Raw genomic sequence first — 18,297 nt, 5'->3', positions numbered from 1 at the left:
TTTACAGTTCTTTCCGAAACTGAAAAAGTGTCGAATAGAAAGTCTTCTTCCACTGGGTCAGCATGCATGTCCACATCATGATTAGCAGCTGCCCTCTCAATGAGTGCATGGAAACCTGCAGAATCCTCTGTTGGGGATGCACGTGTACTGAAAGCCTGTGGGTCTTGTCCCACATTTTGGGTGCCTTGGTCCCCAATGTCATCATATGAATCCGGCTGTGCATCTGGTTCATTGACCGGGAAAGTGTATTGGTCATCTTCATCATAGCCCTCACTTTCAGAGTGGTCTGGAGACGGTGTTGGGCTCCTTCTTGGAGGGGGCTGGATAGGTTCCATGAGGCCTGAGGCGTCCTGTGGAAACTTTTTCTTCTTCAGGGGGATGACATAGGATTCCACCGGCTGTGAAGTGATCTTCCTTTTGTAAAGGGTTAATTTGCCCGTGTCTGCGTCTATGAAGCACTCCGAATCCTCTTCTGAGTCGAGTACTCGACCTGAAAATGCCCCTGCCGTAGAAGATTCCGACTTCTTTGGCGTCGATTTTGATGAAAAGGCCTTCGGCGCCACTTTTGGCGGCAGAAGGAAGAGGAGTTTACTTGCGGGCTTGACCGGGACGTCTGTCGCCTTCTGCGGCGATGGCGCCGGCGCCGACGAAGCAGAGGCCTTCTCCCTAATTCTTTGTAGTGAAGAAGCAACGAGAGATGCGTCGGTGACAGTGGCCTTTGGCACCGACGAGGTGGCCTTGCCTTCGGATCCGACGTTCTGTTGGTCTTTTGGAGGGTTGGACGATGATGCCACGTCCGCCGACCCCGAGTCCTTGGACCGATGCGCAGATGTCCCAGCCGGAGCCGGAGTTGTGCCGCTGGCCTTGGCGGGCTTTGCCGGCGCCGGCGCGCTTGTCTTGTGCGTGCCACCCTTTTTAGAGGTTCTGTCCTCCGGCGCCGATTTCGACCCTGTGGAATCGCCAGATTTCTTCGACTTCTGTGGACCGGAGGTCGACGGAGTCGATGAGGCTGCAGGCTTATTCGTTTTTGTTGTTACGATCGCCATCTTAGGGACGCCTGAGTCCTTAAGTTTCGGTTTCGGTTTTGGGTCGGCCATTTTAGGTGTAGTCGATACCGTTGCTTTCAGTTTCGGTTTCGATACCCTCTGCGCAGCAAGTATGTCCGTGGCCGGGCCCGCAGGCGGGGCCGTGGCTTGCGCTACGGGGTCTTGGGTAAGGCCGACAGGCGATCCCGTGACCCGCTCCTTATGTCCGTAAACTTCGGGGCATAGCTCGTCCTCTGAGCTATCTTCCGCGGCCCCATAAACCTCTTCGTCGTCCCCTACCTCGTCGACGTATTCAAGGCCTTGACCCACGACTCCGTCGTCGTCTTCCGGATCTGCCTCGACCTCCGTCTCGGGCGGGGAGATTTGAAGATGATGGCTCTGGTCCTCCTCTTCTTGGTCGTCGAAGATGTTTTCTGGATCCGGGGCCGCTTGTTTGGCCACAAGGCGCACCGCGCGCCGAATCGTGAGAGTCTTTTTTGACCTGAAACTCGCACAGGCCCTGCAGTTTCCTTCGTCATGGTCTGGCGAAAGGCATTTGTTACAGACCGGGTGCACGTCTATATGTGGGTATTTGGACCCACAGAGCGGACAGAGCTTAAACGGACTCCGCTCCATGTTGGAAAATCGGTGTCGAGTCGCGATGAGAAGGCCTCGATGTCCGAAGAGTGGAAAAAACTCCGCTGATTCCGGCTCCGAGAGACGGAAGAACTCGAGACCGCACGCAAACAATACCGACGTAAAGAACACAAAGCCTTTTGGCCGTTTAAAGTTATGTTTTCTCGGTTCCGACGGAGAGACGTCGAGACCGCATCCGAACCCAATGGCGGAAAAAAACAATCTGGGGATGGAGCCGATGCCCATGCGCACTGTAGTCCAGGGGAGGAGCCACCTATCTCAGGATACTTCGAAGACTCTTCCAGGACAACAATGTGCGATCATCCGGACCCAACACTAGGCGGCGATCTAATGCTAAGATATGAATTTAGCAGCCCACATGCCTCGAACTCAAGCATTCTGAGACCCGATGTTCAAGCCTCCTACTCTTTAAGACATCTTGCTACACAGAGACTTGTACACTCAGGAAAGGCAGGATAGTCCACTGCTGTTAAAAATGTTTTGTGCAGCTGGAAATTGAGAACAGAATTCCAGGAGAACACTGCCTAGCCGAAGCATCATTAGGATTGCTGTCTGAAAAGCAAAAGCATGGCCAATTTGGTGATAGAACTATCAGAGAGATCGGGATTCTCAGGTCAGGCATGGTCAGGCATTTAACACAATAAAGACTATGTCACCATATCATAACATTTGATATTTCGTCAAAAGAGGTCTACTTTTTTAATAGTCAAATTACTGGATGCTCCCCCACAGTGTCGATCTGAGTGTGTTCACCATTCTGTAAGATGTAGATGAGGACGCTAGGTAGCTTAGTATATTTGCCACAATAGTGACAGAGCCACAGAATGTAATTGAGCGTGTCAGTTTGACTGAATTGTAAGTTGTCATTGTGACCTGTAACATTTTAATAACAACATATTATTAGTGAATCCTCATACCCTTCTTTCTGCAGCTCCTGCGTCTGATATTGATGGCAACAAACAGATAGAATCCCAGGTAGAAGGTGGACACTATGACGCATCAGTTGGCTGCAAGTGTTGTACATAAGGCTTTATGCAGCGGAAGAAGGCTGCACACTACTTTTACACATAATCTGACTCAACAGCACTGCCTCGGCGGGTGGCACACTGCTTTTACACAACATTTAATGCAATAGTACAGCCTTGGATAACGGCACACTGGTTTTGCACAACATCTGACACAATATTGCAAACTTCCAACCAAGGTCTCTAAGGAAGAATGGATTATAAACATAAATTGGAGAATTTTGGAAGTTGGTGAGAAAAATCTGTCACTATTCCCCTCTGTTTGACTGAGGTCAGAAACTCAGGAACCCTCACAACAATGACCGACATAGCTGGGGCGGTTGGTGTACGTACATCAGACCATCCGCCTTACTTATGGTAGGTATTCTGACCTACTTGCTTCTCTTCAGGAACATTATGTAAAGACTGGCTGTCTGAAACAGAAAAAAACTAGGTAAAAATTACCCAGACTCCCTTGTAGAAAGCTCTCAGTGTATCAAGTACAATATTTATTGATTTTACAAAAAGCAAAAGCAAACTCTCACTTTAGGAGTAAAACAAAAAAGTCTGTTGGGCACCTGTGTGAAACATGGCAGCCACTCAGCAAATGTTAGGTGCTTTTAGAGGCGCTCCTGTTGCTCCTCTGAAGGGATAGCCAGATTGGTGGAGATCGCTAAATATGGTGCACGGTAGTCCAACAGGGTAGTGGAAGCTGTTACGCCTGCTCCTCTGACAGACCGTGGACCCCTGTCAAACTATAAAGGAAAGGAACAGTCTTCAAATGTAACCCAAAATAGAAAAATCACTAAAGAAAGACGGGCTGGATTCAGGGTGTGGTGGACAGGGCGCTCTAACAAAAATGCAACAAAACATTATACCAGCCACACCAATGGTCCTCCCACTAACCCTGTTTATAGTTGGAGAGATTGTCAGCCTTTCATAAGAATTCCCACCGGTCTGTCGATGGAAAACATCTTCGAAGGAGAAAGGTCTCTCAAAGAAAACCCATCAGACATTATTAGATATAGCAGAGCTATATAAGAACCTTAAAAAACAAAAAAAGTACATTTTGTATTTGACAAACTCATGTTTAAATCCTTGTGTGGCACGCTGCTTTCAAGTGCTCAACCTTCTGTGGTATTTTCATGGATTATTAACAAGAGTAGTGCCAGGATACAGACATGTTTTTAGCTTTCCTAAACAAATCGGGTATGGACTGGGTAGAACTGAATTATGTTCCCAAAACAGGTGTGAAGCCCAGATCTCAGTATTACAGGTATCGCTTCTCTCTTCATTAATAGAGAAGGAGACATAGTACCATCTCAAGCTAAGAACCGCCTCTCACTCTGAGAGAAGGCATACTGGCGAGAATAGTCCCCTATGATTCCACCTGCGCCAGACTCCCTGCTGAAAGCAGTCATGCTATTGAGATTTGACCCCTCTATTGCCAAATAAACTAGGCTCCTTGCTGACATCACAAATTATCTTTAAAATCTAGGGAATAAATCACATTTAAGATCTCCTATACAATCAGCAGTCAAATACCATGAATTCAAATACATTTGTTGTTTTATTACATATCTAAAAACATACATTTCATATTAATATATAAAATCTAGTCATCTTTGTGTACATTTAATAGCCTCATGATTGTTTTTGCTGTATGATAATTTAGTTCATGCTAATGTTAAAGTAAATTGAGTTTGATCCTGGTACACATCTCTGTAGTGTGGATTTTAAAGGCTCTTGATGTCCATACATGGGTGGTGTTTGGATGTTTGGTTATGTATCATTAATACAGATTTATAAAGTATTGGGTTTCAAATGTATTATGCCACTAATGTCTATACAAACCACTTGTTCCTAAATATAATTTGTTCAGTTTACAACTTGTTGCTGATAACGTGTAAGGAAAGTGAGTTTGACCCTGAAGCAAACCCCTGTAGTGTGTTATATATAAGGATGAGTGTGCTCTCATTCCTGTTCTGTGGTGGTATGGTGATGACATTGGGACACGTGGAGTGGTGTGGCTCACTGGTTAGAGGCGGCAGACCCAGAAGCAGAGAATGGCCCGGTACCAGGGTTCAATTCCCGACGAGGCAGGGTCGTGGACCAGGGTCAGCGGACTCGATAATTCTCGCCTCGGTGCCTACTCTAACCAGGGATCACACTCGGCAACTCTGAGCATTAGCTTGCCTCATCTCTACAATGGCCCCCCACATTCGCCAGGGATGCCTGGTTTCACCTTGGAGATACCCAGTAGGGACCATCTCACAGGGATAGCCAGGACGGATTCCCCAGCGGTCTACAGCGCCAGGACGCCTCAGGGCAGCAGTGCGCTTTACAAGACACATACATTTACATTTACATTTACATGGTTGGCAGCAGTAAGAACTTCCCGGACTCATAACTTTGTTAAAATGAACTTGGTGGAAAGCATTAGTTTCTACTATCTTTGGCTACTGAAGATGTATCCTTTCTTCTGATGTACATATTATATCGAAGAACTCCTTCCTCTAGGCAAGGCTGGGCTATGAGACCACTGTTTATTTGGCAGCTCCAGCAACACAAAAGCACCTTACAGATGATTCAGAATGCTACTATCTAGTGTGTGTTCACTGATGTCTCTGCAGAATTGATAACATACTAAAGGTCTTCTCCTAGCGGCCAATGAAGGCGTACTAAACAAGCTCCAAGTTGTACAGAACACCGCAGCACGCCTGGTGACAAATGCCCCCCCCCAGAACTCCATCCCGGCCCCTTCTTAAACTTCTCCACTGGCTGCCCATCCGGAAACGGGTGGAATTTAAGACCTGCTGTGTGGTGCACAAAAGTCTGCATAATCTAGGGCCGTCCTATCTAGCAGAAAAATGTGTCCATCATTGCCCCCCACGCAACCTGCGCTCTAGTAACCAGTTGTTACTGCAGATTCCCCGATTTAGCAAGACCAGACAGAGAGGACGTGCCATCTCTGTTATGGTCCCACGTCTTTGGAACAGCCTTCCTTTCTCCCTCAGGCATTGTACCAGCCACTCAATCTTCAGGAAGAGTCTTAAGACCACTCTGTTTCAGTACTAAAGCCTCTCTCTCCTAGCACTCTCAGAGAGCACTGCGCGGAGATACACCTTCGGGTGTGATTCCGGCGCGTTACACATTCACAAATTCACAAATAAATACATTCACGGCACTGTAATGGTGTTTCCCCTGTGTGTATACGCTGATGACTTCTCAGATTTGAGGAATCACTAAAACTACTTCCACATTCATTGTAATGGTATGGTTTTTCCTCAGTGTATGTTCGAATATGTTTTTGTTTGTCTGATGACCCACTAAAGTGCCTCACACATTCACTGTAATGCTATGGTTTTTCTCCTTTGTGTGTTTGCTGATGTTTTCGAATATTTAATAACACCCTGAATCTCTTCACACTTTTATTGCAATGGTATGGCTTTTCCCCAGTATGTGTTCGCTGATGAATCCTGAGAGCTGAGGAATGACTAAAAATACTTCCACATTCACTGCAATGGTATGGTTTTTCCCCAGTGTGTGTTCGCTGATGTATTTTGAGGTCTGATAACCGACTGAAGCTCTTCACACATTCACTGCAATGGTATGGTTTTTCTCCTGTGTGTGTTCGCTGATGAATCCTGAGAGCTGAGGAATCACTAAAAATACTTCCACATTCATTGCAATGGTATGGTTTTTCCCCACTGTGTTTTCGCTGATGTATTTTGAGGTGTGATAACCGACTGAAGTTCTTCACACATTCACTGCAATGGTATGGTTTTTCCCCAGTGTGTGTTCGCTGATGTATTTTGAGGTTTGATAACCGACTGAAGCTCTTCACACATTCACTGCAATGGTATGGTTTTTCTCCTGTGTGTGTTTGCTGATGAATCCTGAGAGCTGAGGAAACACTAAAAATACTTCCACATTCATTGCAATGGTAGGGTTTTTCTCCTGTGTGTGTTCGCTGATGAATCCTGAGAGCTGAGGAATCACTAAAAATACTTCCACATTCACTGCAATGGTATGGTTTTTCCCCAGTGTGTGTTCGCTGATGTATTTTGAGGTCTGATAACCGACTGAAGCTCTTCACACATTCACTGCAATGGTATGGTTTTTCACCTGTGTGTGTTCGCTGATGATTTCTGAGAGTTGAGGAATCACTAAAAATACTTCCACATTCATTGCAATGGTATGGTTTTTCCCCAGTGTGTGTTCGCAGATGTATTTGGAGCAGTGATAACCGACTGAAGCTCTTCACACAGTCAGTGCAAATGTACGGTTTTTCCCCTGTGTGTGTTCGCTGATGTATTTTGAGGCTTGATAACTGACTGAAACTCTTCACACATTCAGTGCAATGGTACGGTTTTTCCCCTGTGTGTGCTCGCTGATGACTTTGGAGTTGGGATAATTGACTGAAGCCCTTCACACATTCAGTGCAATGGTATGGTTTTTCTCCTGTGTGTGTTCGCTGATGACTTTGAAGATTTGATAACCGACTAAAGCTCTTCACACATTCAGTGCAATGGTACAGTTTTTCCCCTGTGTGTGTTCGCTGATGTCTTTGGAGTTGGGATAATCGACTGAAGCTCTTCACACATTCATTGCAATGGTATTGTTTTTCTCCTGTGTGTGTTCGCTGATGTCTTTGAAGATTTGATAACCGACTAAAGCTCTTCACACATTCATTGCAATGGTATGGTTTTTCCCCTGTGTGTGTTCGCTGATGAACATGGAGTTGTGATAACTGACTGAAGCTCTTCACACATTCAGTGCATTGGTATGGTTTTTCCCCCATGTGTGTTTGCTGATGGTCTAGGAGTGCTAACTGACTAAAGTGCTTCACACATTCACTGCAATTGCATGTTGCTTCTCCTGTGTGTGTTTGTTGATGGCTCTTTCGTAGTGATGACAAACTAAAGCTCTTGCTGCTTGTGTATGATTTTTGTTTCTTGATTAGTGTCTCTGGGTCAGGTTTATAATTATCTGCATCCCATGACTGGGTTTCCTGAGGAGCTAACATGGTTGATAAAGCCCTTGTGTTTTTATCACATTCCCTGTATGTGTGTGGTATTTTGGATGGTTGATTTCAGATTTCACAATGAAATACAAGACTCAAAAACTACACATAGTATATATGTGGCAAGTAAAGCTTCTTTGTAGGTGGTTATGTCTTTAGATTGAGAAATGGTTTTGCATGTTTATGAGTGAAGATTAGTCTTCGTTCTGGTCGAAGCAAATTGGGACAGTCTGTTGTAGATCAGAGACCCTCTCTTTCCTTTGCCCGTAGTTGTCTGGCTCGACTCCCTTGGGCTTTTCTCTTGCTCCTGTGGTTTGGCCAGGAAGAGTTTACAATACACCTAGCGTGCTGAATGGTGGTCTGCCATCATTACAGGAAGCAGAGAAATGCTGTATCCACCTCATACCGAACACATGATCAAAGCTGGTGGTGGAGGCCTGTTTATACAGGAAGTGGTTTGTCAGTGTTGTTGCCTTAATTTTCTAGAGGTTATTTCTTAGTCCTGTTGCGTGGAGGTGCACAGCTCAGACTCTTACATCCACTGAATTGCTCTTGACTGCCTCTTCGAGGATCTATCAGTTTATGTTCAGGTTCCTCAGTCTGCAGATCTTTTCCTGAATATTGGAGCTAATTTTTTTTACCACTTTTTTCAGATTTGCACGATTACTGTCATTATTCAGGATCATTTGAGCATCCATGGCTGATTTCCTATTGGATGTAAAGAGATTTAAAATCACTAAATGGAAATGTAAGAGTATGCAAATACACAATATTTAACTAGTTATAAAAGACCATTTATGAAAGTTACCAAGAGATATTTCCCCTACACAGATATTTAACTAAATGTTCTATTGAACATGTACATCTTACTTAATTCAGAAAAGGAGGTGATTTTTCAGTGTTCACACAGTAACTTAGTACAGAAAGAGCACACATGGAATGCCCACTTGCTAGAAGTACAGCTTTACAAAGACGCACATAGCTAAGATTTCATTTAAACAAGAAGAGATTGTGTAAAAAGAGATGGATCAGGATGTGCTGCTGTCACTTCAGTTTCAGGAAGTTTATAACAACAGTAACCCTTTCAAGACTAAATGACAAGGAAAACTCTTCATGAAGTTTATAATAAATGTAACACTTCAGGAAGTATATAATAAAGCTAACGCTTCAGGAAGTATATAATAAAGCTAACGCTGCAGGAATTTATATAATAAAGCTAATGCTCCAGGAAGTATATAATAAAGGTAACGCTTCAGGAAGTATATAACAAATGTAGCTCCATTACCACTCTTCTTCACAGTACTTCGAAGTTTACACTGGAGGAGCTGAAGTTCTAACTCCTGTCTTTACTTTTCCGTTTTTTTTTTTTGCCACTTTCCTAGGGATCGTCCAAGCATTTGTTGGAAGATTGCACCATTTATTATATAGATTCCATCACTACTAGTAATATACCTGCAACATCTCTGCTACCAATACATGTCTGCTTTTTGTCTTTTTCTGCCTTTACCAGGGTATCTGACTAAATGTCTTCCGTTTGGTGCCAGCATGCTTCTCGGTCAGTGGATGGAGCAGTGGAAGAGTAAGACAAGATGTCCATTGCTTGAGGGTGAGTGCAGCACTTACACCTTTGGGTATTTCTTACATTCAGCTCCCTTATGGCTGCGTACTCGCTCAGCAGGGTTCATTGACAGGTAAAGCAGGGGAGTGACACAATGAACACAGCAGACATCAGGTAATGAAGTAATGGACAAACACCATGATAGCGTAGAAGGATCAAAAGCATCTTTAGAGAAGCTAGCCGGGGACATAAAAACGGAGGAAGTGCACAGGTAGCTACTTATGAGGTACAAACAGGGGAGGCGAACATGTAGGTACATGCTCCATTTTGGGTCTGTTTCAGGCTTTTACTGGGCTGGGAATTGGGTGCACTGTATCTTAATCCTGCGGCTGATAAAGGCACTTGCTGCAAGGGTGTTACCACTTTGACCCTTTACAAGCGGGGAGCCGAGCCTTAGAAAACACAACACCTGAAGGCTGCCTGCCCTGAGGGGAAGGTGAGGGTCCAGGTGTCAGAAAATATCAGCATGGGACTTAAAAGGATCCTAATAAACACAGCCCCAGAGAGGCAAAATCGTCAGCCTAGATGAAGAAGAGGTGGGTCCTCCACTGTTTCCGGAACAGTACGTTTTATTGAATCGTTCTAAGGTTAGGAGGCATAGAATTCCACCGGGTCGGAGCTAAGACATGGAAGGAGAAACCTTTCGTTCTGGCTCTCCTGTGACGAGGGATGTGGGCCAGGTTTAGATTGGATGGAGCATAGCGTTCTGGAGGGCATGTAAAGTTTTAAACAGTTGTCATGCATATATTTGGCCAACGCGGATACACAGTTTTTAGATGTGACACAAAAGCCAGTTGACTCTGCCGACAGGGAAATAATTAGCTGAGTGTCATCAGCATACAGCACTCAAGAGATATTCCATAATACTTCACTTCCTCTGCCAGAGGTCTGATGTAAATATTAACAAGCATTTGCAATGCAAATAGGTCTCACATTTGTGAGTTAGAGCTATTGAAGTTGTGAATAGGATTTTTTTTCTACCTACACGGTTTATTTTTAGAGTGAATGTATGTAGTGTGCAAAATCCCTTAGAAAGGGCCTGCACTTCGTAATAAATATATTGAAAAAGACGCAAAGATGGATTGTGTCAACAATTGCTTGGCAAGTACCTCATGGGTGAAGTGTCGCCACACATGTACACCGTGGTGCTTTACTAATGAGAAACTCATTAATAAAAGTAGTGCTTACAGACTAACCAACGCGATCGGAGCATGAGAATCCAAATCCCGGCTTCACTTTCATTTTCTAGACTATTTGATTCACTCTCCCGTGTCTTGGATATCCCCCAAACACTTGGAGGCAATGAAGTTGGCAAAGGGCATGGGGAGCAGGGCGGCATCAGGGGTACATGAAAATGTATTCATTGCCTAGTTGTCAAAGTTAGCCCGGTGCTATCAGTTAAAAGTGTGCAGATATCATTAGGATTACTTTACTCGCATCTATGAGAAAATTGACATTAATTATACAAAATGCCAGAATCCGTGTCTGTTTTCACAGTGCTGGTTGATTAGCTTCATTGCATTAGTTTTTGTATTTAATCTTTTACCTAGCATCCAAAGTAGGTTACCTAACCCCAAAGCCCTGAGTTATTAAATGACCCAAAGTAGGAAGTGTTTTACAGTTGAGAAAATGTGTCCAAATGTAATTTTGGTAGTGCCATGGAATGATCAGCCAATGAGGTACTCGATGAGCAGGTATTTAACAACACGTTCAAAATGTTCAAAATGTACGGTATTGTGGCTTTTGTTTGTTTGTACACAACCACCTCTCTGAATGTGTTTATTAACACAGAACTCCATCTACCAGACAGTGCTCACTTAAGGGGCGACTAAAGCACAGAACAAAATGTATTCAGTTATCCTCAGTGTGAAGGCACCCAGAAGGTTTAGGTGCCCATCCTGAGAGGCTAGGGATCCCTGCACTTCTACAGACTCTGCCATGCTCCTCTGCACCAGCAGGGCACGGCTCAAAATCTGCTGCTTGTGCTAAGCTAAGACTAGGTAGGGGGATGAGGTTGGAGCATGCAGGAGTTTCCAGCAGATTTCCAGGTTATTGAAAGTGATGATTCTGACATGAGGCAAAGGAGTCTGACTTTGTCTGTTTGCCTGCACCAGTCTATTTCACTACCATCTACGGGGCTCACTGTCATGTATTCATTCTTCTCTCTTTGTTAAGAGGTGTGTGAGCCAATATATTATTAGCAGGTAGAGCCAGCCCGAGACAAGCCAAAGCGTATACGAGCCAGTGGGCGAACCGTGAAAATGATCGGCATGTTAATCATACAGTAAACATGATGCAAATGTGTAAATGTGCGATAACGTCTCTTCAGAATTCAAAAAGTGCATTTCGTTAGCGCGTCACTTCAGTACACATGATTATAGCGCTGATTTGAGAGGACGGTATTAAAAGTGCTCGTTTTAAGCATGAGTTAAAACACTGCCGCTCCTCCGGCCTGACAACAATGCCAATTGGGAACTATGGGACGTCAGTTGCTATCCATTCCCCGAATGTTGCCTAGAGTCTTAATATATTTAGAGTAACATCAAAATCTAGTTCATTAAACACGAGAAGTTTTTGTACAGCACGCATCGTGATCTTGCATATTTCAAAGTGGCAATAATAAAGAAGAAAACAGAATTGTCAGCAGGCAAGATAACATGAACGGTAGTGGGGGGATGGTGCGGAGGAGGGTGTAAAGTCACTGACTGAGGGAGGGGGCGGGTGGGGTGGGGAGACAGAGAAGAAAATAGTTTTAGCAGTAAAGGGGCCAATAGCCGTGGAAGGATACAAATGATGAATGAGGAGGGACAAACAAGCCTCAAATCAATCGGAGGGCAGTATTTAAGACAAAAGCCAATGGGCAGAGAGTGGGCGGAGCTTCCATGAAGCTTCCCCACTACAGTGTATACTGCATGCCTCGCAAAGCGATGGCAGAGTATTTGCGCTGCAACGCTAGGCGAGACCTAAAAGAAATTAGTGTTAGGAGTTAAGGGGGCAATAGCCGTGAAAGGATAAATGATGAATGAGGAGGGACTAACAAGCCTCAAACCAATCGGAAGGCAGCATTTTAGACAAAAGCCAATGGGCAGAGAGTGGGTGGAGCTTCCATGAAGCTTACACACTACAGTATACACTGCATACCTCACAAAGCGATGGTAGCGCATTCACGCTGCAACGCTAGGCAAGACCTAAAAAGGGTAGGAATGAGCTCCAAACCCCGGGGGGCACCAGGAACCATTCCTCTTTGTGATGAGGTGAAAGGGGAAGGGGAGGGTATAACTTTAAAAGACCACTTGTTCAAGCAGGTGACAACCAGAAGTCAAATATGACGGTATAGTTTTATTGTAGCTTCTTTCATCATGCAGAGCTCCCACACTCCTGCCTCAGCAACCGCCACTCCTAGAATGACCGGAAGACCTGGAACAAACTAGAGTTCCAAGGATGGCCAGTCAACCTCGCACGGCAGGTCAATGAGTAAAGAGAAAGAACCATCATAACATATCTTCTTTTCTTACAGAAGACAAAAAAATAATAATAATACAAAGTACATAAAATATTGCAATCAATAGAACAAATACTGATAATAAATATGAAAAACGCAACATATGTGGAACAGAATAAAATGTTATATTAATAAAACAATATAAGCAAAATATAGAAGAACCGTATGATAAATTTATCATAAATTTATGAAACATCTTCTTTCCTAAAGAACAAAAAAAAAACAGAAGAAGTCAATACCTAATAAAATCATCATATCTCCTTGGAAAACGAATCTCTCGTACTGGTTTTGTTTTGTTTTCCCTCATGAAGGTTTTTGCAAGTACTAGATTGTTGTAAAGGAGGCCCTTGAATACAAGTACCAGCATCCTTCTTGGAATAAAGAGCAATCCTCCTAAAATTGCAACATTGGCCGTTTCCTAAAACAACATGCCATCTGAGAACCTCTTTAACACTAAAAGGATAAGAAAATGTATTCAACCCATGCTCTCTTCTACCTAATTTGACCTTGACAAGATCACCCACTTCCACTCTTCCAGTTTTACCAGTATGACCACGATAGGGAAAGAGGTGTTCTCTTCATGCAGCCAATGAGGAATTAACTTGTTTTGGCACTCTACCTCGAATTTTCCCAAAAGGGACAACATTGGTTACACTATGGACAGTGGTATTATATGACCATAACATATCATCCACAGCTCTTTGAATATCACGTCGACCCTGAACAGCTAATTGAAGAGTACCTTTCACCATTCTATTCATGCGTTCCACTATGCCGTTGCCTTGTGGATTATACAGTTAAGTACACATGTGCCTGAATCCATGACTTGAAAGGAAGTTGCGCATGGCATAAGAAGTTAGTTGAGTGCCATTATCTGCAACTAACACACGGGGAAAAGTATCTTTAAAAAATATGGATCTGAGATGATTAAGAATATTATCAGTAGTAATATTTCTCAAAAACTCTACAAACACCTAATATGAACATACATCCACTAAAACCTTGGCCAATCGATACTTCGAAGAGAGAAAGTCCATCGGACCAATAAAGTCCAAACAAACCTTTTCCCAAGGCAAATCCGCAAGAAATGAGATGGAACCTAGGCGTTTGAGAATTAATCTTTAACCTCTTTTCGTTCTCCTTACACAAAGAACAATCCTCTACCCAACGAACATAGTCATCAAACCCAGGATACCAAAAGTTAGCCTTAAGGCGCTTGATGGTCATGGTTTGTCCAAGATGACCCTCATTGTTATTGTTATTGTTATATGTACTTCTAAAGCGCGACATTCATCCAACAGGATATCACGGCGCCACAGTTAAACAGTAAGCCATAGGCAAGATACCAGGGACTATTATTTATACTATTTAGGGAATAATGCAGTTTTTAGTTTTTTTCTGAAAGTAAAGTAACAATCAGTACATCGAAGATCAATAGGCAAGTCATTCCAGCACTTAGCGTCAAGGTGCGAAAAGGCGCGCCCGCCCATCCTGGATAATTTAATTCGTTTGGTGACAGCTTTAGCTGTGGCTTGTGAGCGTAGGTTACGAACTGGGGCATAAAGCTTAATTCTGTTCCGCAGGATGTAAGGACCAGTATTATGCAAAGTTTTATGAGCAATGCACAACATTTTAAAAACTGCTCTTTGCCTCATAGGCAACCAATGTAACGCTCTCAGGCAGTTTGTAGCAGAATCGTACTTTTTTTTATCGCAGACAGCTTTAGCTGCCGCATTCTGGACCAGCTGTAGTTTTGAAAATAGATAATCGGCCATACCAACAAACAGCGAGTTGCCGTAGTCCAGCCTACTAATCAGTAAAGATTGAACTAAAATCTGTCTGCCTCATGAGCCAAAAGAAAAAATTTCTTCTTAAGAGACTTTGGTGGGACACATTTTTCACCTCTCATCACCAAATCATCAGACCTTTCAACACTCAGGTCCTCTTGTAATTTGACAAAGCTGTGCAGGGAAGGCTTCACATCACCTTCACGCTTCCAACCAAGGCGTATAGCATTAATTAATTCAACAAAATCGGGATCGTCACTCACCGCTTGATGCCACTCTTCCCTAGAAATAGACTTAAATTCATCTGAGCACACATCCTCTATGCTTGCTACCAAATAAACATGTTCTTCCTCAAACTCACAAAAGTGCTCAGACTGGATGGGAAAGCGAGATAAGCAATCTGCTTGAATGTTCTTCCAACCAGATATATGTTCCAACTTATATGTAAATTCTTGTAATTTGGCAGCAAATCTCATCAACTGAGGAGAACCATTATTTGCACCACCCGGGGATAACATTCTTATGAGAGGCTTGTGATCAGTCCTCAAAGAAAACTGTGAGCCCCACACATACGTGCGAAAATGCAACACACCCCATGCAGCAGGTAAAGCTTCACCCTCAATAACTGCATAGTTTCGCTAAGAACAGCTGAACGTGCGAGAAGCAAATGCAACTGTTTTCTCAATACCATTTTTCTTTTGTGAAAGGATAGCACAAATGCCATGAGCACTTGCATCAACTGTAATGGAAGGGTCTCGACCAGGTTCAAAAGTAGTGAGGATACCTGCATTAACAATTTCATTTTTTATGTTATCAAAATCCTCATTTTGTTGAGCTTCCCAAGCAAACTGTACAACTTTTCTAAGCAATAAGCCTAATGCTTCAGTTTTATGTGCAAAATGAGAAACAAACTCAGAGTAGTATTCAACTAACCCCAAAAATGATTTGAGTTGAATCTTGTTAGAAGGAATAGGTGCAAGTCTAATAGCTTTTAACAACTCTTCTTTTGGTTTGACTCCGGATTGGGAAATAGTATATCCAAGATAATCTATTTCAGTCAATAGAAACTTGCACTTATCCTTTCTCAAGGTAAGACCAGCCTTAAGTAGAATTTGTAACACTTAAGCTAAAGTAGAATTATGCTCAAATTCATCATCACCAGTGATGAGAATGTCATCCTGAAAATAATGTACATGTTTCAAACCCTTCAATAAAGAATGCATCATACGTTGGAAAACGATGGCTGCTGAGGCAAGACCGAAAGGAAGCATTTTAAATTGAAAGACACATTCAATTGTTAAAAATGCCGTTAACTTCTGTGAGAAGTTGGCCTGATATGCAGTGCTCACTATTCTAGTGATCACTATGTATCAGTCCAGACAACCCTTATTGATGATTGGTTGTAAGTCAACTTTATAGACCAGCTATCCTAGTAGCGTGGATACGAGCAGTCGAAGGCTAAAGACTCGAGAGGGCGTGTTAAGCCAGCTGTTTACCACACATATACCCCTTGAACACCCAGTGAAAGGACACCACACAAGTGTTATGAAAATAAACAGTGTATTTATTAAGAATCACAACAGCCCTGTACTCTTTATGAGGACAGGGTACTAAGCACAAAACAAAACTCTTACGAGAATACTTAAGTTAGCACAGTATATACAAATGCCCGAGGGGCACGGAAAACCATATACTGTGGAAATGGAATGCGAAATTACTAGCAGGTAAGTACAGTACTAATAGGCTTTGGAATCGCTAGGACTTGACTATAGAATCGTTAGATTACTTCTAGGAGGCCCAGGGGACTCGGGTTCAGAGTGGACACCCTCACGCGGGATGCGGGACAAAGTCTATGGTAGCTAGAAATTGCAAAGTTAGTGTTCACGGGCGAACCCGACCTGGTAGGAAGAAAACGAAAGTGGATTCGGACCCTTGGATAGTGTGGCTATGCTGGGGCACCGAAATGCCGAAGTTACCTAGCCCAGGGGCTGCAGCTGCATAGGTCTCAAAAGACGTCGGGAATCCTCGTTGCCGGACCAGGAGCCTGAAGAAAAGAAGTTGCTGGCAGGCGACCAGTGAAGAAAGTTCGATGGACCCAAGCCTGGATCGAAGGAAGATGACACCTGAAAGCAGAGGGGACCAAGTTCGTGACTACTAGCCAGTAGTCAGGTGGTACCAGGAGGGCACCGGATGGTAGTCACCTCGACTAGGTGAGTGGGCGACGCTGGGCTCTGCAGATCTCACGGACCAGGAGGCATTGTCGGCGACCAGGATGGAGGAGCGAGCTGTCCCACGATGGATGAAGCTGTCAGCGTCGAAGAACCTAGGAAGGGGCAACAAAGCCTTGGCTAATTCAAGCCCACGCGGTGGACTCAAAATGGCGTCTGGAGTGGACCAGGAGGGTCCGGGGTGCTCCTCTCTTGGAAGGGAGCAAGGGCCAATCTGGAGCAACCAGACTAGAAAGTTGGATGTCGTCGGGCGTCGTTCGGGAAGGCCACAAGCCAACGGGCTAGTAGCCAAACAACGCGGTGAGCAGCAAAAAGAAGAAGGGCCCCACGCAGATCGTGGAGATGCTGGAGGGCTGGTCTTCGGTGCTGGAGCTGCTCAGGGTCGGGGCTTCTCGTACCCCAAAGCACTCACCAGAGGGATACTCGGCGGGCTTGCTGTGAAGAAGTCGTGCAGTCTTGGCGATCGTCGGTCCCTCGAGGTCTCGTCGCACTCACGGTTCTCAGCTTTGCTGTAGAGTTGAGTAGAGGTCAGAGGTGCCAGGGAAGCCGGGTCTCATCGAGCTGGGCAGTCGGATTCCGGAAGAAGGACTTGCAGCAGACCGCAGTGTTCTTGATGGTGCCCGCTTGATGCAGGGTGACTACTCCTTAGCCACAAGGAAGAATCTTGAGGAAGAAATCTTGATGTCCTTTCGAAGAAAGTCGTGTCTTGATTCCAAAGATGATCTAATTTGAACAGGGGGCTCGCTCCTATCTTTATACTAAAAAAGGGGCTGACCCGGTGACTAGGTCCTGCCTATGGGTGGGACCAGGAAGGGGGGTGGCTACACCCCTCTCCCCTGCTGGACTTCCCCAGGCCAGGGGCTGGTGTGCCCCTGGAACTGGTTCTGGCCGGCCTATGCGTAGTGAGCACCGGGGTGCCACTCAGCAGTCACCTTCCTGTAAAGCCCTGCCTACCCAGGATACACAAAACCCTGTCTGGGATGGTGCTAGCACCGCCCCGGACAGGAAACCCTTTGTCCAAGCTCCCCTCGCTGGAAGGACTCCCAGCTGCAGGGGGTCAGACTCGTGTCTGTGGTGGCAGCATCCATTTTGTGGAGCTGAGGCTTCGTTTAACTTTTACCGGGGTTCACAGTTACATACATGTCATGTCCCTCTAGAAGGGTGGAATGCTAACCCCGTCGCCAGAACTGGCGAGGGGTTAGTATTCCAATTCGTATGACACCTTACTTGACATGTTTTGATAAAGCAATACCAAAGATAGCATTTAACCGCGAGGATTATAATGCACTTAAGAGTATATGGTATGCGATATCATAGAACAGCTATTAGGACTTGGTTCCGCAAGCTGCAGACGGACTCAGCTCATGCCAGAGCACCATCTGTTGGACAGGCCCCATGAAGGGCTCGCTCCCTCCCCGCATGACAGGGCCCCGACACCGGCCCTCCAGGT

At 44.6% G+C, this 18,297-nt stretch overlaps 1 protein-coding gene across 1 annotated transcript in view; it reads right to left on the bottom strand.

Annotated features, from left to right (window-relative positions):
• Nucleotides 1-5,865: 5,865 nt before the first annotated feature.
• LOC147736809 (uncharacterized) overlaps nt 5,866-18,297 on the bottom strand; it is a 241,309-nt gene continuing 228,877 nt past the window's right edge. Inside the window, exon 2 of the mRNA XM_086953506.1 lies at nt 5,866-8,420. Coding sequence (XP_086809632.1) covers nt 6,045-7,715 — 1,671 coding nt within the window. The 5' untranslated portion in view covers nt 7,716-8,420 and the 3' untranslated portion in view covers nt 5,866-6,044. The remainder of the gene's footprint in view (nt 8,421-18,297) is intronic.

Source organism: Lissotriton vulgaris, chromosome 1_2, assembly GCF_964263255.1.
Source record: "Lissotriton vulgaris chromosome 1_2, aLisVul1.2, whole genome shotgun sequence".
Lineage (NCBI taxonomy): Eukaryota > Metazoa > Chordata > Amphibia > Caudata > Salamandridae > Lissotriton > Lissotriton vulgaris.
This window is presented reverse-complemented; position numbering and strand designations above follow the sequence as displayed.